Genomic DNA, 22,693 nt, shown 5'->3' with positions numbered 1-22,693 from the left:
TGTGGCTTAATTAACGTGAATATACTGTCTGCATGTTGTCGAGACGTTTTCCATTTTCTGTCGCTCTAATTGAACACAGTGATGGACCGAGGTTGTTCATCCAGTCAGTGTTTTCATGAATATTGCATTAAGTTCTATATAAGACACAAAAATGCTGGTTTTCTTTGAGTTATACATTGTAGCCATCCAGAACACGACAGGAGAATGAAACACATGGCCCTTTGCAAACTGTAAAAACTACAGAGGTGAAAATGAATCCTTCCTGTGAAAAAATTGAAAGACATTGAACGCTGTGTGGTATAACGTCAGTGAGCAGCTTCAGTACAAAAGAGTTTGGTTTGGTTGAACGCTGTCACAACTTATGTATTTTTATCTCATATAAACCTTATGAATCTTCCTTAATAGTTCCCGTTTAGTTTGTATGGTGTGGTCTCAGGATTACAACACAGATGTGGACATGAATGCACATTTAAAACAATTTCTAGATCTTGACAAGTTGTAAAATAATTTATCATTCAGTTCCTGGAACCTGCAACTTTTTTAGATACTCTGTCATCTATATGTTGTGATGTGTAAATGATAAACTGAGTCTTTTGTTTTGGAGATCTGAACAGCTTAGGATGAAATTTTGAGCTACAAAGATGGACAGTTTGCTTTTAAAATATCTCTATTTGACTTGTACTAAATTAAATCTGTGAATGCAACAAATTCTCTGAAAATACAGGGCGTCCAAAAAGTCTCTTTACAGTTTTAAGAATTTATTACAAAGGCAGTTGATAAGATATCTTAACCAGATTTGTTTTATTGTAATCAGAGTTTCTAATCACATTGAAATTGTGTGTTTCAGGTATCCTGTTGGTGAAAGAAGTTCTGTTAAATGCTACCCTAAAAAATGGCTACTCCTCAGACCGGTGGGTTGGAAGGGATGGACCAGGTCCTTGGCCACCACGTTCACCAGATGTCACTCCCTTGGACTTCTTTCTATGTGGTTATGTTAAAGATATCGTGTATCGAACAAAGACGTGGGCATTACTGACTTGAAGCAAAACATTTCTGATGCCATTGCCACCATTAATGAGGCTATGCTACGGCGAATATGGCAAGAAATCGAGTACCGTCTTGATGTGCTTGGTGCAACTAATGGTGCCCATGTAGAGGTGTATTAAATGAGGTAGAAAAAACTTTGACAACCACTGATTTCAATAAAACAAATCTGGTTAAGATATCTTATCAACTGCCTTTGTAATACATTCCTAAAATTGTAAAGAGACTTTATGGACACCCTGTATATACAAGTGTGGTTCTAGCATAAGAACATGAATTTTCTCACCTGGACCTGGGCTAGTGCAAAAAGTTGTCTACTCTGGCGAAGGAGCAGGAACCGGACCGGACTCGGGCCATGAGCTGAACACACTCTGTGGCCTGGCCGAGTGCTAACATCAACGGGGGCTGTTTAGGCAGATTTTGAGACTCTGAAAGCAGAAAAATACAAAACAGAATCAGTCAGAGAGTAGTGGGGATGAGAACGTCAAGTGGAGCCATAAAGGTCTATCTTCAGTGGCAAAAGTTTGTAAGGTCACTGATGGAATCTTAGTTAATAAGTCACTCAAGTGCTAAAGGTAAGTGCAGTATTTGAATATAAAGTAGAAGTTTTGAGGAACTTTTTATACCAGTTTATATTTCAACTCCAAAGCAGTTCATTTTACAAGATTTTCTGCACATAAAACATGTTTGGTAAATATAAAAAAGTGATTTGTTATAAACAGAACTACTCAAGAATAGATACACTACTGTTCAAAAGTTTGGGGTCACCCAGACAATTTCATGTTTTCCATGAAAACTCACACTTTTATCCATGTGTTAACATAACTGTACAAGGGTTTTCTAATCATCAATGAGCCTTTCATCACCATTAGCTAACACAATGTAGCATTAGAACACAGGAGTGATGGTTGCTGGAAATGTTCCTCTGTACCTCTATGGAGATATTCCATTAAAAATCAGCCATTTCCAGATACAATAGTCATTTACCACATTAACCCTCCTGTTGTCTTCATTTACAGGCACCAAAAAATATAGTTTCCTTGTCTGAAAAAAATCCACAAATTCAGCAAAAAAAAAAATTCCCAATTTTCTTAAAATGTGCAAAACCTTCATTAAGACATTCATTCTAATAATTCCTTAAAAATTTCCCTGAAAATTTTTACAAATTTAAAAAATAAATAAATTTTACAAGAAAATTCTTGTAATTATTTTCAAAAACTGAGTAAAAATCTTCCAAAAAATCCAAAAAAAATCTAAACTGATTACAAATATATATCAGTAAAACTTAGAATATTTTCTTTAAGAACATTCACATAAAAAGCTACTTTAAAACGGGTCAATTTTGACCAGCAGGACGACACGACTGGATTTATGATTAATTTAATGTTATCTTCACTGAAAAAAACGCTTTTCTTTCAAAAATAGGGACATTTCTAAGTGAATCCAAACTTTTGAACGGTAGTGTAGATATGAGTGGAGATGAAATACAATGCTGATAAAATGTCATTATTGTCTCAAATGTCAGATTTAGTTGCTTCAATCATTTTAATTCACAGGGAACAATTCTGAGGTTTGACTGCAGCTACATTTTCATTACAGAATGTGTACTTTGGTGGAAAATGTGAAACTGAAAGTACTACTACACTGTAAAATACTCCATTCACTGAGCTGCACAGAGCTCTGATTTCAACTTAAACACTGGTTCCATTTTTACATTGTACCTTTTTGTACTTTTCTAAGACTATTTCAATGTAAACACCAACAAATCTTGCATCTTTACTGTAAATACCAGCATTTCTGGAACCTTAATTTCATTTCTATTATCTTCAACCAGCACGATACTACTCATCCATCCATCCATCCATCCATCCATCCATCCATAGACGAGTTGCTGCTGGTTCTTCAACATTCTTAAAAACAACCAACCTGCAGAGTAAACGTCTGCACGGTCCTGCATGTGTCAGTGTAACACACAGTAATGTGTAGTGTGTTTACCCAGTATGGCGCTGTTGAGTGCGGAGCAGAGCGATTCCCTCTGCGTGGGGTCTAACTGTTGCCCCACGGGGCAGTTCCAGGGGTCTGAGTACGCTAGCAGGCTGAATGCATCCTACACAGAAGGACAGAAGGAGGCCTTTGTTAAAGCAGCACAAGTGAAACTTTACAGTCTGCAACTTGCCATGATGGAATTTCATCTGTACGGGTCACTTTGTCTCAATTCACCGAATGTCCCACGCCTGACCTGCTTCAATTTGACTCAGTTTTTACTTTAAAGTGGTGAATATTAATTGCGGAGCATGGTGGTGGCAGTATCATGCTGTGAATCAAGTCCCATAACATGAGAAATAATGCAGCTGGAGTCCAGAAATGTAGCAGGCTCACTGATATGTACATCTGGTCTACAATGATACAACCCTGCTTTGATAGATTAATACAAATCAGTTATAGGATGGTGCAAATTTGGTTGAAAAATGTCGATATTTCTGTCTACCCAGACAATCCATCAACTATAATTTTGATTCAAAAAGTTACAACACCTGTGAGCAAATATTTTCCACCTTTTACTTAATTCCCTGTATGCACAGAAAAAAAAAATCACAAATGTGAGATGATCTGGTGTGATTATTTTTTTTTTCAAATTTGGTGACAATCTGGCCTACATACAGGATTTTCTGTTCGATTGTACAGCATGACCAGTATAAACTAGCATCACATCTAAGAAAACACATGGTGCTGTGTTTCCCAAATGAGCTTTTATGGTTTCCAAATGCAGAACAGGGACATATTAAAGGAAAAACTGAACTCTTGACTCCTATGGTGAGGAGATCTGGTGGCTCTGCTATCCCATGGGGGGCAGTTTGCTGGCATTATGTGGGTCCATCTGTCGCATGAGAGGAAAGACTCACTATGAAATTAATCCTATGATGAAACACTTTTATCATGATGGGGAGAGACAAAGGGTTACTGAATGGTTCTGTGAAAATTTTATGAATCTTTACCATCTAATGAAGATTTCAGTACCAATCAGTACCAAGAAGAACTGCAGCTGTTCTGGCAGTATATAATGGCTTAATATCTTACGAAGACACATTACATTGGGTTTTACTTAAATTTGCCAACTTTCTGGATGTTTCTGGTCATTTTTTAGTCCACTTGTGCAGATAAAAAAAAAGCAAAAATTTGGTTTAAGTCAGTCAAAATCCATGATCGAGACTGGCGAGTATGGGGAAGGTCGATCCTCTTTTGGCATTGTCAAGAAAATCTTAAGACCTACATATTTTTGTTGGTTTTTAATCGTTCTTAATGGTCCTAATTTTTAGTATTTTATATGTATTGTATCTTGCGTTCCTGTTTTTGCTTGTTTTTCATTGTTTACATGTTTATTCTCTTTCACAAACTAGTTGCTGTTTGTACAGTTTTGCTTTCTCCGGTTGTTTTTAAAATAACGTGATTTGATTTGACAAAGACAGAACCAGTAATGAGAGCATAACGGTGCAATTATTAGTGTTTGCTTGAATAACTGAGACATTATTGAACTTGTTAGATCAGTTACGGTTCAGCTGTGGGGTTAAAACAGGAACAGAAGAGAAACCAATTAGTCCTGGAGCTTTATGACGATTAGCACCATTTGAACAGTTTGGTGCAGATCTTAGTGTCCTTCATCTTGTTGTTTTGAGTATTAAACCTCCTCCTTTTTATGCTAAATAGCAGAAAACTGGTGTAACTGGCTGAGCATAATTATGTATACAATAATCATAAGACACAATAGATGAACAGTAGTTAGATATTCTTACTTTATTTATGGATTTTGACATAATAATGTTGTTCTGAGTCTGTGATGGTTCGATATCTGCCCCCTGGTGGTCAAAAATTAGACAAGACGAACCAAAATGTGGCCATTCAAAATAAATACCCATGATGGAAGCGTGCCACAGGCAGAACCTTTATCACCCCAGTGCAGGTTCTACTGTTTTAAAAGATGTTCTGCTGTTGCATATAAATCCTTATGTCAGTACTTGAAATGTCAAGAGTGACTTTTGGCATTTTGAGTCTTTAAGTTCTTCAGTAATGTAGGACAAAAACTTGTGAAGACCTTTTTCTTTAACCTGTTTTTGAATAAAATCATTTCATTCAAGTCTTTATTTTAATGTACATGCGTGATAAAATGTAAATTTTAACCTTATTGATTTTATTTGTCATTTTCTTTATCTAGCTTCAAATCATTTGTTTTTATTTTAAGTTTTTGTTTTTTTTTAAATTTCAGTTTTTATTCTTGCATTTCTTTGCACCGTTTTTAATTTCACATTGTTTTATTGTTTGCATTTAAACTTGTCAGGTGAAGAACTTGTACAACTTTGATTCTTTTTCAGAAAGCTTGCAGAAAAATTGCACAAAAATGTATGAAGATGTCATACAGATTTTAGTTTGATTTTATCTGTCATCACCTTTTATCTAGTTTCATTTCACTGTATTTATACATTATTATTTTTATACATCTATTTTAGTTTTTGTATTTGTATTTTTAATGTGTGTTCCTCCCACATTGTTTTACTCTTTACTTTTAAACTTGTCAAAGAACTTTTGCAAGAAGTTGGTACAAGAATTTCCCAAACGTGTATAAAGATGATACACAAGTAAAGTTTGGTAGATTTCAGTAAATAAACGCAGCCTACAGCACCTTTAGACTGCACCTTCTTTACTGCAACACATCCTAAATCAGAATTCCCTCAAATTCCTTCAGCTTCCACAGAATATTCTGACCAGAATTTCATCCCAGTCCTGGCGTCACATCTGTCTGCACAGCTGTTTTGTCGTTTTGCTCGTGTTCGTACCTGTAACATCTTCTTGTGCGTGGCGTTCTTGCCGTACTCGCGGCACAGCTGCTCGTTGAGCGCCTGCAGCTCCCGTCCGAACTGGATCATCCTCTCGGTGGCCGCCTGGTTCCCTCCACAGAGCTGTCTGCCGTTACTGCAGCTCTCATCTGCAAACACAAAAACACGCAACCAGCAGAAAGGTGGACATAAGAATCAGATGGGAAATAAAGGATCAGGAGCAAAGAAAATGAAAGAAAGTTGCAAGAGTGTGTAAAGTTTTCCCGCATAGAGGATTCTCTGAAGAAGCTCTAATCAGCCCCAAAGAAAATTCACATTTACTGAAGCATAACAGACATTTTTGTTCATCAAATGGTCAGAAGTAACAGGAAAAAGAATGGATTTCTGTTCAGACAGATTCACTGCCTTCGTGTTACCAGACTGACGGCACCCAGTCCTGAGAGTTCGTACCTGTGACTCCGTTGCCGACGCTGTTGTCGTCCGGCTGGAGAATCTCTTCGTGTTTGTACGTCCCGTTCATGATCCGTGCTGAGGAGCTCTCAACAACCCCGTTGGTGTAGTGCTCGGCTTCGATTTCCATCTCGCTGTCACTGTCCACAGATACAGAAGTCATTCAGCAACTTTAAACTTCAGACATAAAAGTTTGTAAGATGACAGCAGCTGTGTTTCTAGATTTTATTTTATTTTTTCTGTTTATTTGAAAAAGGACAGCGTGCAGTTACATTAAAAAGATGGCTGCACCAGATTTAGCATCATGCTAATTTCCATCTGTAGTCCTTGGTCCATAAAAACAAACATTCCTATTTAAAACAATGCACATAAAACACATTACATTAACAAAACAAAACAAAATCAATATTAAAATGTTTACAAATATGTGTGCAGCGTTGTTGGTTTACAGTACAATTATCAAAATGCGAAAGTGTAACGAGAAAGAGTGTATTCATACCAATTACAATATATTTAAAGTGCATTTAAATGACAAAAACAGAGTGCAAAAGTATAAGTTAAAGTGCAGAGTTGTATGCGAGGCAATAGTTTCGTGGATCCTAGATGTAGTAGCTATCAGATGGTACTGACGAGGGTAGACTGTAACTTGAAGGACTGTAGGTAGAGAATGATTGCTGAAGTGTGATATCGAGGCAAAAACTTGGGAGTTTCCTCTGACGCTTTCCAAAAGACATCCCTTACTGCTGATCAGAGGGTAAACCTGGCTGCCATACTGCAGCTCTGCTGTGGTGGCAGCAACACATTCCTCCACTCGTACTGTAAAGTACGTTTGAAGGAAACTTTGCAGAAAAAAATATAACGTGAATCAGGTTTGGTTCCATGGTTTTGCTGCTTTGGGAAAACTAAACTCGGCTGCAGAGTGTCGCCAGAAGGTGGCGCTACAGGATGTTATACATGAATGTAATAAAATTCTTCTTCTCTAGAAGCCAAACAAATCAAAAGTTGTGTGATTTTAATGTTTGCCACCTTAAAGTTATTGGAAAAAGTTGTTTTCATAATCTGTGAAAGCCTAAAACTTACGACATAAACCACCTCGAGACTGAAAACTTGTGAGTAAAAGATTTCCTTCTTTTAAATGTATGCAGTTTCAAATCAAAATCAAGTCTCAGGTTCTTCATTGTTATAAAAACGAGAAGCGCAGCATTTCCAGCAATGCAATAAATAAGCTGTAATAGAATAAATAAAAAGCCTTTCATAAATAAAATGGATAAAATGAAGCGCTCAGAAAAACAGAAACCTAAAATCTAAAACACTAAAAACATTCCATTAACTTCTTCTAAAGCAGTACCTAAAAATATATGCTAATATATGCTGCTTTTTTTTAGTAACACAGGCTGAAAAATACAATAAACTCCATGACAAGGGATAGTTTAGGACTGTGTGGCGTAACAGTGTTTATTTTCTAAACCTCAAGCAGTTTCAGAGTGTTTTTTAATTTCATTTTTTGCTCCTGTCATATTTTTACTCACTGTGGGTTCATTTTTTCAATATTCTGCGATATAAAGTCCTGCACCTCAATGGACAACTATGGCTAGAAGTAGAGAGAACTCTGAAATGTCTTCTGTGCAATATGACACAGTAAATTATTAAAAAAAAGAAAAACTAAAGCGGATTTAATTATCTTACAAACACTGAAAAAATGGCACCATTATATATTTTCCCAGGTGCCCACAGGTGTCACCAGAAGTAGACAATGGAAACTCTACATACTAAAGATATTTTACTATTTAGATTTTTAATTTACTTCCATACTTGTCTCCTGTGCGCCTGTAGTTCACCTGAACAGTTTCTGATTTTTAACACTTAAATGTTGGTCACAGTTGAATCCCTAAAGGCTCCACAGTTGTTGTTTTTTGTACAGAATCCTGTGCAAACAGTGTACTGTTTTCAAATATTAAACAGAGACATGCATTATAAAGCAATTATGATTAAAAATTTGTACTTTAAGCACTGTTGGAAAGCTGAAAAACTCATAATTGTTTCGTTTTTTTAACAGTTTCGGCTGAAAAATGGATAAATGGTGATTTTTTTTGTAAACATAACAAGCCTTTTAAGCCTGCTGATGGGCTAAAATATGATGCTTGTGTCAAAAACATGCTCCTTCTATTAAACTGACACACAGATGCTCGATTAACAAGCTGTCTTGTAAAGCACGACACCAGCATGTGTCCTTTAAATGAGACAAATGTTGTGCAGGCAAACTTTATTATCTTCCAGTAATTACATTTTAATGTGTTAAAATGACTGCAGTGATGATTCATTTATGATAAATCTTCCATTGTGGCTCATTTAGTGATCAGCTGTCAACACGACAGAGATAACACGGAGCACAACCTGCACCGTCTCTGTTTGTCTGCCACCATAAGCAGCAGCAGAGCAAACACCTGTGCGGTCAGCGGGCCCCCTACCTGGTCTCCTGGGTGCTGTTGGTGCTGTGCGGCTGGCTCTTGGTGGAGTCGGAGGAGTTGGACTCGGAGTAGTTGATGGAGGAGGGTGAGGAGGAGGTGGAGGAGGAGGCGGAGGAGGATGCACTGGGGTATTTGACGCTGCTGCTGCCGCCGCCGTGGCTCTTTGACTTGTTGGTGGGAGTCACACCGTTACTGCAGGTGGGGCTGTCGGCTCCTGGGTGGACGGGAAACAAAAATAATTCTTAAACCGAGCGGGGAAATGGCTCCATTCAGTGGCTGTTCTCTGGTGTCTGATTCAAGATGGCTGCCTCAGTGTATTTATGGGTTGTTCCACCTCAATTTACCAAATTAAAACAAACGCCTGACCATCTTATATTGGTCAGATTTTCTTTCTGTGTATAAGTATGTTATTAAGTAAGACAATCTGGGGTCATAGTAACATTAAAGAAGAATTAAAAAAAAAAATTATTTCAGGCAATATGAGTTGGAAAAACCATGATTTTTCTTTGAGCTGAGTAACAACTGGAGTAACTACTGGAGCTGTTTCACCATCATATCGGCTCAATGCATGTTCAAATACTGGGCAAAAAAGCAAAAAAATTCAATATCTTTTCCTCAGAAACTATATCTCTGATTGGCACAATACATTTTTAAAGCTCCTAATGGTGTCAGACAAAGGGCAAAACATCTGCCTCTAAGGGTGAATAATAAAGGTTTCATGATTGGTGGAATATCGGAATAAAGAAAAAATAATTACCAATTTGGAACCATCATATAAGTAGTTTGTATTATTCTATCGAAGCAGGATTGTACAGTTTAACACCAGATGTATATATCAATGAACCTGCAAAATTCCAGCAGTCTAGGTATATTATGTCTTGAGTTATGGCACTTCAAACATTGCTCCACAGCATGATACTGCCACCACCATGCTCTGTAAAAATCAACATAATTCTATATTCTTTACGAATTTTTAACTCAAAACCTAATGTTACCTATGAGCCCAGGTTTTACTTATAGACAACTCAATTAATATTCAGCACTTTAAAAATAATTTGTCAGATTGAAGATGGTCAGGTGTGGGGCATTTGCTGAATTGAGGCAGAACGACCCAACACTTTTTAAATCTACATGTTGCTGTTATGCACTAAAATAGCCAGTCAAATTCCTTTTATGTGAAACCTACTTGGCTGTTAAAGACCAGACATACATATCAATGACCCTGCAAAATTTCAGGACTGTAGCTACATTATTTCTCAAGTTATGGAACCTCAAACATTGATCCAGCATGATACTACCACCACCATGCTCCGCCAAAATGGGCATGACCTCACCTTCTTTAAGAATTTCAACTCAAAAGCTAATGTTACCTAAAAGCACAGATTTCCCCCACTCATTTTTAAATCTGACTGCGGTCAGTAGGTATGTTGTGTACCTCCGGTGTGCAGGTGTGTGTTGCTGGCTCCGTGGCGGGGGCTGAGGCTGGGGGATCCGGGGTAACTGTCCTGGGACTTTGGGGAGCGAATGCTCAAGCAGCGAACCTCGCTGTCGGTACCGTTCACCATCTCCACGAACTGACGACACCTGGAGGTTCAGAGCGACCCGGTGAAGCCCATTTCACATCCAGAACGGCTAGAGACTCACAGATAATTTGATTTTAATGACTTACTTCAACATGAATAGTAGGTTGGGGTTGCGTTCTAACAGGCCGGGATAAAGCTGCTGAGTAGCTTCTATGGCTTCACCCACCCGTCCTGCCAACACCAGCTTCTGTATTCCTGTCAGACAAACACAAAGGTGGATATTTAGTGTATTCATCAGGAGAAAACAAGCTTCAGATGCCAGAAATGTTGCTACAAATGTTGACATGTCTATATACACACGTGGACAAAATTGTTGGTACCCCTCAGTTAAAGAAGGAAAAACCCACAATTCTCACTGAAATCACTTGAAACTCACAAAAGTAACAATAAATAAAAATGTATTGAAAATTAAATAATCAAAATCAGCCATCACTTTTGAATTGTTGATTAACATAATTATTTAAAAAAACAAACTAATGAAACAGGCCTGGACAAAAATGATGGTACCCATAACTTAATATTTTGTTGCACAACCTTTTGAGGCAATCACTGCAATTAAACGATTTCTGTATTTGTCAATGAGCGTTCTGCAGCTGTCAACAGGTATTTTGGCCCACTCCTCATGAGCAAACAGCTCCAGTTGTCTCAGGTTTGATGGGTGTCTTCTCCAAATGGCATGTTTCAGCTCCTTCCACATATGTTCAATGGGATTCAGATCTGGGCTCATAGAAGGCCACTTTAGAATAGTCCAACGCTTTTCTCTCAGCCATTCTTGTGTGTTTTTGGCTGTGTGTTTTGGATCGTTGTCCTGTTGGAAGACCCATGACCTGCGACTGAGACCAAGCTTTCTGACACTAGGCAGCACATTTCTCTCCAGAATGCCTTGATAGTCTTCAGATTTCATCGTACCTTGCACACTTTCAAGACACCCTGTGCCAGATGCAGCAAAGCAGCCCCAAAACATTACTGAGCCTCCTCCATGTTTCACCGTAGGGACAGTGTTCTTTTCTTCGTATGCTTGGTTTTTGAGTCTATGAACATAGAGTTGATGTGCCTTACCAAAAAGCTCCAGTTTGGTCTCATCTGTCCAAAGGACATTCTCCCAGAAGCTTTGTGGCTTGTCAACATGCATTTTTGCAAATTCCAGTCTGGCTTTTTTATGAGTTTTTTTCAGCAGTGGTGTCCTCCTTGGTCGTCTCCCATGAAGTCCACTTTGGCTCAAACAACGACGAATGGTGCGATCTGACACTGATGTACCTTGGCCTTGGAGTTCACCTTTAATTTCTTTGGAGGTTGCTCTGGGCTCTTTGGATACAATTCCAACGATCCGTCTCTTCAATTTGTCATCAATTTTCCTCTTGCGGCCACGTCCAGGGAGGTTGGCTACTGTCCCGTGGGTCTTGAACTTCTGAATAATATGAGCCACTGTTGTCACAGGAACTTCAAGCTGTTTAGAGATGGTCTTATAGCCTTTACCTTTAAGATGCTTGTCTATAATTTTTTTTCGGATGTCCTGGGACAATTCTCTCCTTCGCTTTCTGTTGTCCATGTTCAGTGTGGTACACACCTTTTCACCAAACAGCAGGGTGACTACTTGTCTCCCTTTAAATAGGCAGACTGACTGATTATGAGTTTGGAAACACCTGTGATGTCAATTAAATGACACACCTGAGTTAATCATGTCACTCTGGTCAAATAGTTTTCAATCTTTTATAGAGGTACCATCATTTTTGTCCAGGCCTGTTTCATTAGTTTGTTTTTTTAAATAATTATGTTAATCAACAATTCAAAAGTAATGGCTGTTTTTGATTATTTAATTTTCAATAAATTTTTATTTATTGTTACTTTTGTGAGTTTCAAGTGATTTCAGTGAGAATTATGGGTTTTCCTTCTTTAACTGAGGGGTACCAACAATTTTGTCCACGTGTGTATCTAGTCTGATCTGAGTTGTGCATGATTCTGCTCATTTCAAAGCATTTCAACAGTGTTTGTAGATGGAATAGCGGCTGTTGTGGAGGATGAAGTCTCTAGAAGACGCAGTAAAATAGAAAGAGCTCTTCAGTGAGGTGTTTGTGGAGAACATGGGTTTAGTTGATTACAAATCTGTGGTTGAAATTTACTAGAAATTCAGCCTTAGACTGCTCTGACGGCTGTTGAGGTAGAATTACTGTTTTTGTCAATGGAGTCTGTGATGTAACAGCTTCAGTTCCCTGTTGGAATGAGTGGCCTGATGGCAAAATGCTGTAGTTCAAATATTCTAAAGAAATCTGTAAAGAACAATAACATACATTTATACTGATATGGTCGTTTCAGGTCAATTGTCCTGGAGGAAGGGCGACATGGACATCTGAAATCCATATCCAGTCTAGCTTTTAAATGTTAAAACAGTTTACCATAACAACGAATATCTAGTCGTTGATACATTTTGTTGCAAAAAATCTGCAGGAAATTCTGAATTTATTCACCAAAAACAAAGATCTGAGTTGGACAGCAGCCATAAATCAAATAAAAAAGTGTGTTTTTATGTGTGCCATTGACTTGCTGACTCACTCTGTCTGTTCTTTATAGATGTCTGGTCCTCCTGTATCATGGTCTCTGTGGCTCTGGCAAAGGCTGTCGCAGTGGCACAATACCCATGATGCACCAGGTAGCTGGACACCATACTGAATACAGAAAGAAAAGAGGAAAAAAGTGTTAGAATAATGGAAAAGATGCACTTGCAATGCTGCGGAATATCAAGTTAGTGTTGATTTTAGTGTTTGACAGCAAGAAAATGAACCTGAAAGTGATGAGAACATGAACATAATTGTGCTTAGTTACACTTTAGTTTACATTATGTTCATTTAAGAATAGAATAGAAATACTTCATTGATCTGAAAAAGGTAAATCTGTTGCTATAGCAGCAAGCAGTACGAGTAAGCTGATCAGCAACACAACAGGAAAAAGATAAAACATAATATAAATAAGAAAGAAAAAATACTTGGATACAAAAAGCACAAAGTCTAAAATATAGTGTGAATAAAAATCGAAAAATGCACAAAAAACAATATAATTATACAGTGAATGAGGAAATTAAAATCCTGTATGTGTAAAAATGTGAATAATTGTGTTTTTCCTTCAGTTCCTGTCTGATAATTCAAACCAGTGTGGTGTTTTTGGAATATTTTTTATGTCCCAGTGCTCATAAATGGTGTCATATTGATGATTCTTTTCCAGGTCCAACGATGTTTTATTCATCCAGTAGCTTTGATTCTCCTCTCATGATCATTTTTGGCAACTTTGAGTAATTCAAACTATTTTTTTTCCCCAACCATTCTGGGCAAGTTCAAGCCTTTTTAGGCATTTTTTTAGCCACTGTATGTAAATTTGTACCATTTCTGACAATTTTTGACAGTTTCTGTAATGTTTTGCACAAGACTCTGTAATTGTGGACACATTTTGAGTCATAAGTATGAATGTCTCCATGTTTCCTCTCTGCTCTGCTCATCATCTGTAGAAAGATGTTTCACCATGCTCAATGTATCTTCTAACAACATGCTCCTCTGTTCACCGTTTCAGAGCCATGCTGCAGTGACTTTATTGATTCAGTACCTTTGATTTGGCTCTCATGATAATTTTGGCTTAAAAGCATGCCATTTTGAAACAGCAGAAACAAAGAGAGAAAACAGCAAATAAAAACAGAGAAAACTGAAAATAAAAAAGACAGGAAACTGAAAATAAAAATGACTGAAAACAGCAAATAAAAACACAGAAAACAGCAAATAAAAATAACTGAAAACAGCAAATAAAAAGACTGAAAACAGCGAATAAAAACACAGAAAACAGCAAATAAAAAAGACTAAAAACAGCAAATAAAAACACAGAAAACAGCAAATAAAAATAACTGAAAACAGCAAATAAAAAAGACTGAAAACAGCAAATAAAACACATAAAACAGCAAATAAAAATGACTGAAAACAGCAAATAAAAACACAGAAAACAGCAAATAATAATGACTGAAAACAGCAAATAAAAAAGACTGAAAACAGCAAATAATGACTGAAAACATCAAATAAAAACACAGAAAACAGCAAATAAAAATGACTGAAAACAGCGAATAAAAACACAGAAAACAGCAAATAAAATGACTGAAAACAGCAAATAAAAACACAAAAAACAGCAAATAAAAATGACTGAAAACAGCAAATAAAAATGACTGAAAACAGCAAATAAAAAAGACTGAAAACAGCAAATAAAAACACAGAAAACAGCAAATAAAAAAGACTGAAAACAGCAAATAAAAACACAGAAAACAGCAAATAAAAAGACGGAAAACAGCAAATAAAAATGGCTGAAAACAGCAAATAAAAAAGAGTGAAAACAGCAAAAAAAAAACAAAAGCAAACAGTGACTGAAAACAAAACAAACCTTGATTGAAACCTAAAGCAACAGAAAACACCATCCCATTCATTTTTCATTTACATTTTTCTTCCCAGAGCTTCTACATGCTGTTATTTCCTCAGTTTTGGGTTGAAATATAAAAATGTGGGGGGATAGTTTATGATCTTACTTCTGCAGGACGGCCTGCCACTCGCCCAGCCTCTCTCCGATGGGGAAGCGGGCGATCATGCCGTGGATCTTTGCCCGCCACTCGCTCATGTAGTCCTCGATGTCGAAGACGAACGGCTGCTGGCCGAAGTTGGCGTCTACGATCTCACCGGGGGTCTGAAGCCCCACGGTGGGGTAAAGGTTGGGCTGTAACGGGAAAATAATCAGCTTTAAAGGACTGATTTGATGTGGCTCTAAACAATATTAACATTTACTCTGCTTTAGTAAACAGATCATTATAATATGGAAGTTCTATTATACACAACAAGCTGCAACTGACATCAATTTGGCCTTCACCTATCTATCTACAATTTATTTGTGGATATTCTATTTTTATTTTACTATATTCCTTCATATTTTTGTCTATTTATTGTGTCAATTATTATCAATTTATTTTATAAAATATTTCTTCGTTTAGTCGTGAAACTCTAATACGGAAAACTACCTCTGAATTCTCACTTCGAAGAAATCAAACTATTCTTTTCAAGAACATTTGACTGTAAAGCATGTTGGTCTCAATTAATCAAAAAGCTGTCAGCTGTTAAATATGATAGTAAAATGACTATACTGTGAATATTGAGGAAAAAACAAGACATTTATGGACGTCCCCTTGAGCTTTGGGGAATTTTGTTGCTATTTTCTGATTTTTTAGAATCAGTAATTTATCTGTGGGATTTTAAGAACAAATACTAGCTCTTGTCTCATAAGTTCTTTAAGTTTGCTGCAGAAAACCTCAAGTTACAAGCTGTCAAGTGAGCAGCTGTTGATTACACGAGCTGTAAACGAGCTTGTCGGTCTTTAAATTATAACGCTTATTTGGAGTTTGTGTTTGTAAAACCCAACGACAGGGTGTGAAATTAACACGCTGCTAAATGCTGTCTGGGTTTGACAGCAGTTCCTTCAGAGGAGATCTGGGGTTCCTGCTGATCTGGCTGGTAAAACTTTTTCGAGGAATGTTCCAGTCACTGCAGCCGCTGGACGAGGAGAAAAAAAAACAACCAAACTGCCAACACAAACTGGCAGCTGCATGTTAAATATGACTTCATGTTGGTTTGTTATGATAAAATTAGCCTAATGTCTGCACTTAGTGACATATTTCCCTCAAAAAAATAAAAATAACCTCTTGAAAATTTCAATGAGAGGACATTCATGGCTCTTCAGTATGAGAACAACCTTGAATACTGAAAATAAAGGCTGCTAAAGGACATTATGATGAGATGTTCTGTGTACTTACAGGGAGGTCTGTGAATGCTACACCTAAAAGGCAAAAAGACAGTTCAGTTTTAGTAAAAGTGCACATACGTCGGGTTAAAGTTTGATAATAAATGACCTTGTGTGTCCACAGACCTAAACTGATGCCATTTTTGGTGTAAAAGCAAGTGTTGTTGATGAGGTTGACGCAGCAGCCAATCACGTCGCCCGTGGTGAACGTCGGGCCGTACGGTTGGCCGGTTCCAGAGGAGCAGAAGGAGTGGCCGTCGTCTCCGTGGTAACCGTACGAGTGTTTGTCCCATCCTGAAACGAGACGGGGATGAAGTTTTAGTGTTTCAAACTTGACCTCTGGAGGTTAAAACCTGCCTGTTCATCCTCGTGTCGTCCAGCGGGTCAACATTGACCCACGTTAAAGTTTGAAAATGTGGGGATAAAAAATATTTTCACAGTGAAACTTCTGATGTCCACATTTTCAATATTTTTAGTGGAAAAAAGAAATATGAATGTTCTTAAAGAAAATAACAGAAGTTTTAATGAAATGTATGTAATCACTTTAGATATTTTTAGGATTTTTTTTGGAAGATTTTACTCATTTTTAAAAATATTTACAAGAATTTTCTTCCCAAAATTGTTTTTTTTAATAAAATTTTTAAGGAATTATTGGAATTTTCTTCCTAAAGATTTTTTGCAAAATTTTCAAAAATTTGAGGAATTTTTTTTGGTTGAATTTTTGGATTTTTTTCAGACAAGGAAATAAATTTTTTTGGTGCCCGTAAATGAGGAAAACAGGAGGGTTGATGAAGAAAGTTAAGTGATTGTAAATATAAGAAATGTAAACACAAAAACAAACAAAGCTGTGACAGGATTCCATCAACCAGACTGTTTTGTACTGAAGCATCATATCACACGGTGTTCAATGTTTTAAATATTTTCACAGTCACTATTCATTTAACAAGGAAGACAAGGAAACTATATTTTTGGTGTCTGTAAATGAGGACAACAGGAGGGTTCATGGAAACGTGCAGCAAGCGGCTTCCTGTTCAGGGCACAAGGAGTAAAGTGAAGCGACTTCGAGGAGGGAACACGGTTACTCATTGACTTCCTGCGACTCAGATTTTCCCATCTGACTCTCTGCTGCCTGCAGGGCGTCTCATGAACATTCACAGACACTTTGAGAGTCCTTTTTCCTGCGCTGCAGTGTCGGCGGCCGGCCAGCAGGAGGACTTTGTCTGTAGAAAGAAACTGGTGAGTCACCGACAACAGGAACAGCAGCTCAGGAGGCCGGACCAGGACAGTAAAAGGCCACCAGGATGTCACGATGCCGTTTTATGTTAACTCATTTATTCTTCCTGCCAGTGGGGATACATGGGGCAAAAACTCAAGATCAACCTTTTTACTCTGGCTTTTTATGCATTTATTACTCCTTCCAGGACTAATTTCTCTATTTAATCACCACTTTACATAATTTAGTGCCATTTATTGTATTTTTTAAATTTATTAGATATTTTTTCTTATTCTGTTTTTAGGAATTTTGACTCTTATGTTGCCCTTTACTCATCTATTCATCTCTATTTTATTCATATTTTGACTATATATGCATATGTAGTTGACATTTTTTTAGTCTATTCAGTGTATTGTTTATTACTTCATTTTTTAAATATTTTTTTATTCTGTTATGATGAATTTTGACTTCTGTTTCATCCTTTACCTATTTATTTATGTGTATTTATTATTTTTAAGGTATTACTTTTACTATACTTTGACATATTTTATAATACTCTTTGTACTGTTTATTAATTCAGTTTTTAAAATTATTTTCCCTTTCTGTTGAAATGATTTGCCCTTCACCAATCAATCTCTATATGTAGATACTACAATCTAATAATTTTTTAATCATATTTCTTTAAAAAAGATATTTTAGTCTATTTCATCATTTTGAGAAATTATAATTTGGCTTTTATTTTGTCCTTTACTTTTCTATCTATATTTTATTTATCGATATTTATTCTATTTTAATGCTTTTTATATTATAATCTATTCACTGTATCATTTATTACTTCAAGAATTTTGACCTCTATTTTGTCCTTTACTAACCTACCAGTGTGTATTTTATTGATTTAAAATCTTTTATTTATTTTATGTATTATATATTTATTCAGATATTACATTTATTATAACATATTTTTGTCTATTTATTGCATTGTTTATTATTTAATTTGTAAAAATTATTTTCTTATTGTTTTTACGAATATCTATACTTACGTATCAATCAATATTTTATTAATAGATATTATATTTCATTTTACGATATTTCTTAATTATTCTTATTGATTTCATCTGCTGTTTCCTCATTGCATGTGTGTCTTTTACAGAATTTCCTCAGTTGTTAACATAATATTGGGGGTATTGTTTGTATTGTTCCACTGTATTTTTGTTACTGTTGTGTTATATTTAATTTTTATTAAGTGTTATTTAAATAAAGTCTGGCTGACTGATGTGGATGCAGCTGTGAGTTATTTATTCTGTCAGACTGAGCAAACACTAATTTTTCACTCCAATATGTGCTATATTTTGGTAATACAATTGTTTAAAGGTGAGTAAGGAAAAGAGCTGTGTTTGGTACAAATTTATCACAGCATGGTGAGATAGCGTGCACCACAGCGCTAGTACTGATGTAAAGAGTAAAAAAGTGTGCTGTAAAACACGTACACCAGTTCAACACAACATCACAGGACTTTATGGGAAGATGCCTCCGCAGCACGAGGACGAAACGGCTAAATTTATGATCTGGGTGAAGCCTTAACTTCACACTAATCGAGTTTTGCAGGAATTCCTCCTCCTGAACCAACCGGGCTGGAAGGGACCTGAACCTGAAGCTCGACGTCAGTGCTTCTCGTCGGTTGCAGCTTCTAGCGTTGCTGCCAAAAAGCAAAGTGGGGTTAAGGGAAAGTAGGTCGTGGGTGAGGCGAGATATTAGATACGTACATGTATGTGTGCATAACGTGCATCTGTGAGCGTGGAATGAAGCATTAACCCGAGCCGAATGCCTGAGTTTGTGTCCTCAGTGTTGGTGTTTCTATCAACTCGTATTGTCCTCTGAGTCCCCATGTGTCGTTTTGTGCATACGTGTATATACTCTGTGTGTGTGTGTGTGTGTGTGTGTGTGTGTGTGTGTGTGTGTGTGTGGCGAGGCATTAGATTAATCTGCTGACAGGGATATTGCCTCTAAAGCCAGGCTCACTGCTCCAACATGCTAATGAAATGGGCAGGCCTCCACAGCAGGATCAGACACAGAGGTCAGCAGTGGAGAACACTGTAGTACGGGACGCACACATTTACACAAAGTACTGCATTTTAGGACATTTTTCAGAGGCTGTACTTGAGTAGTTTGGTGTTACACCACTTTTAACTTAATTTAACAAACAGCTAGCATCACTGGTTAATTTTCAAGTTAGAGTTTACATGAAATAAAGCCTGTAGAATACAATTAGAATATTCTGAGCTTGTATCACCGTTCAAAATAAAAGCCTTTATTGGTACCCTTCTCATATTTTACACAATTATGGGCAGAGGTCTATCCATCCATTTTCTACAGCTTATCTGGTTTCCTTCTCTTCAGCCACCTTCTTAAACTCTTCCAATGTGTTCCCAAGCCAGCCATGACACTTCTTCCTAGTTGGACACACCCGAAGCCAACCATGTCTCCTGAAAATTACGTTACTATACAGCTAACCTGCAGTCTTAATTATATTTTCAGGGAAACGCTTTTTCCATAGGAATCTGCTCTTTGCAATGCAAGTATTTGCCAGTACTTGATATCGCTGTTGATAATACAATTATCAACCATTGTAGACTAGCTGCAGGACCTGGTTGTGCCACCAAGTGGAGCCTATTCCACCAACCAGAGGAGGGTAGCCAGTAAAGGAGCACCATGACAGAGACTTAAATGAGGCTGACTGACTTCAGGCCAGCAAATCAGAAATAAACTAACTAATTTGCAGTTTTGATCATTTGTCCGTGTAAAAACAGATGTAAACAAAGAATCAGGAATAGCTTTATGCTGACATTGATCGGTTAAAAATTCCAGTGATCACTATCCATGTTAAGTTCTGGCTGAGGACATCGCTACCTATTAAGTGAAAATACAATTTGACAACAAAACTGTCGTCTTTTTTTCCAAAGCATGATGGAAAATGCAGTTTAATTGTACCGAAGCGTATTTTGTGGACGACAAGAGTTGCCGAAACACCTCACATCAGAGGCATCTGGGATACAGACGCCCAAACCACCTCAAATGCCTCACTTCGATGCAAAAGCGCAGCAGTTCTACTCTGAGCGATTCCTGGACGACCGAGATCTTCATCCCATCTCTAAGGCTGAGCCAACACAGCCTTCAGACGAACTTTTGACCCTCCAGGTTGACAACAACTACTACACTAAATCAATCAAATATTTATTTTTATTTCAACTTTATTCCAGACACTAGGTCCAAATACACACACCATAAAAACAAAGACACAACAAGACACAAAAAGGATACAATCAAAAACAGTTAAAAGGTCCCTTTAAAGAGACAGCTATACCAGTGCTTCCACATCCCAGACTGATAGCGAATGGCACTACAGCCAATATTCACCAGTGACACAATCACTTCATTATTTGAGATATTCAGTCTACAAATAAAACTGTACATCATTTTACGCAGTGTGGCTTGCAGAGTATTAATTCTGGCTGACACAAACATCTCACTCGCACTAGCCCATCTTGGTCTCCTAAGAAGAACACGCAAGGCGTCATTGTAGGCCACCTGCAGTCTTTGTAATGTTAATGAATAATATCTCAGCTACATGGCCCATTTTCTGCAGAAAAAAATCTATGAAGTGGGATTCCAATAAGAAATCATTACATTAAGACAAGGGCAAGAGACAGTAATGAAAAACCTAAATATTGCTTTAAAAATTGATAAACTGGATAAGCAAATATGACTTGATTGTCTGAAATAAAGTTTGCAGGGACATAAAGATGCATCTCGATGGCTGCAAGACTTGCTTTGAGTTTTAAGCCACTTTTCAGAGACTTCCAGCTTTGAATTCTGCTAAATCTGACAGCATTTTAAAGGAATTAATTTGAATTTTAATATGTTTTTTGCCTTTCATTGGCTAGATGCAGTAGGAGTTGCCTCAGTGAGGGAATTTTCACACATGTGGCTTGTACCATAACCACTCAGCCATCAGGTTTTAACAGGATCAATGATCTGAAACCGACTAGAAAAGTCAGCCCTGAATGACAACACTGCAGGATACTGTAAACACAGTAGTCAATGAAGTGTGTCATTAAACATGGTGGTTATAAAACCACAGCTTGCTCTTTCAAAACCATATCCCAGCCTTTTAATTCCTTGTTTAATCATAATCTCCCTTGAAAAAGTACTTTTTATGTCGCTAATAATGTTGTGAACTTCAGCAGAAGTAGGATTTTGCTGAAACCAGTGGAGTCTAATACAACAATCCTGCTCTGAATGAAAGTTCACAAAGGTAAAATGTTCTGTTTTTGTTATGTGTACGAGAAGTGTTAATTCTATCACATGATCATTGTGGATTCTGCAGTTTTCGGTGCACTGCGTTATCCTGCTATTATTTTCTCCATCCCATTTCTATCAAACGGGGGCAGGACACACCTCTTTACGTAACGCACCACAAACTGCAGCCTCCAAAATGACCGTAAAGTTACAGCAGAAACTGGAACATTTCTAACCTCCTGCCAGAACATACAGTCCATCCGTGTGCAGGGCTGCGGTGGAACTGTGCACAAACAGATGAGCACAGACAAACACTCAATCAGACTGCAGCCCAGGACACACAGTTAAATCCGCAGAGTTCGGGACAAACACACACACTGGCGCACAAACACACCGAGTTAGTCGGAGTTAAGGCAATCAGCCGTAATCTGTCCACCAGGGCCGCAGACCATCTGTAGTGGAATCCTAGCAACCGGACATATTTTCATAACTAATGGGTGACCAGGTTTGGAAAACACATCCCGCCCGTTGCACCGCCGTTCCACGCTGTTCCACCCTTTGTGTGACATTTGACACATGTGAATCAAGGAGAGAGAGAGGCGCTGTGAATGATCTTTGTGTGCGGATCTGGACTCTGCTGAACTGGCTGCCTCGGCCGTCCACAGCATTCCACAAACCTCGGCCACCGGACTGGTCTTGACTGGTCAATAAGCAGGTCAAACGAGCCCCCGGACAGGCCTGGAAAAGCCCATTGGTGGAGGCAGAGGAGTGGTCCGATTGGCCGGGGAGAGGCTTTAGAGTCGGGCTACCGGGAGCTGAGCGGCTACTACGCTTCCTCCTATGTCATCAGAGATCGCTGAACCGTTCACGGATGCCATTGTGTGCGGGGTTTGCTGAGAGCATAACAGTGCGAGTCGGGGATGGAGGACGAAAGAAGACGTAGCAGCGAAAAGAATCGACTGGCGACAATAAATAGAACAATCATGTGACAGTCTGCGGTTT

The 22,693-nt window shown here is 37.7% G+C and overlaps 1 protein-coding gene across 1 annotated transcript in view; it reads right to left on the bottom strand.

Annotated features, from left to right (window-relative positions):
• Positions 1 to 22,693, bottom strand: part of ranbp10 (RAN binding protein 10) — a 65,338-nt gene that overhangs the window by 3,663 nt on the left and 38,982 nt on the right. Inside the window, exons 4-14 of the mRNA XM_022204540.2 lie at positions 16,309 to 16,476; positions 16,196 to 16,218; positions 14,924 to 15,108; positions 12,925 to 13,037; positions 10,461 to 10,569; positions 10,227 to 10,375; positions 8,792 to 9,005; positions 6,324 to 6,463; positions 5,874 to 6,022; positions 3,040 to 3,151; positions 1,331 to 1,472 (exon numbers count right to left, since the gene is read on the bottom strand). Coding sequence (XP_022060232.1) covers positions 1,342 to 1,472; positions 3,040 to 3,151; positions 5,874 to 6,022; positions 6,324 to 6,463; positions 8,792 to 9,005; positions 10,227 to 10,375; positions 10,461 to 10,569; positions 12,925 to 13,037; positions 14,924 to 15,108; positions 16,196 to 16,218; positions 16,309 to 16,476 — 1,493 coding nt within the window. The 3' untranslated portion in view covers positions 1,331 to 1,341. The remainder of the gene's footprint in view (positions 1 to 1,330; positions 1,473 to 3,039; positions 3,152 to 5,873; positions 6,023 to 6,323; positions 6,464 to 8,791; positions 9,006 to 10,226; positions 10,376 to 10,460; positions 10,570 to 12,924; positions 13,038 to 14,923; positions 15,109 to 16,195; positions 16,219 to 16,308; positions 16,477 to 22,693) is intronic.

This window comes from Acanthochromis polyacanthus, chromosome 8 (assembly GCF_021347895.1).
Source record: "Acanthochromis polyacanthus isolate Apoly-LR-REF ecotype Palm Island chromosome 8, KAUST_Apoly_ChrSc, whole genome shotgun sequence".
In the NCBI taxonomy this organism is placed as follows: domain Eukaryota; kingdom Metazoa; phylum Chordata; class Actinopteri; family Pomacentridae; genus Acanthochromis; species Acanthochromis polyacanthus.
This window is presented reverse-complemented; position numbering and strand designations above follow the sequence as displayed.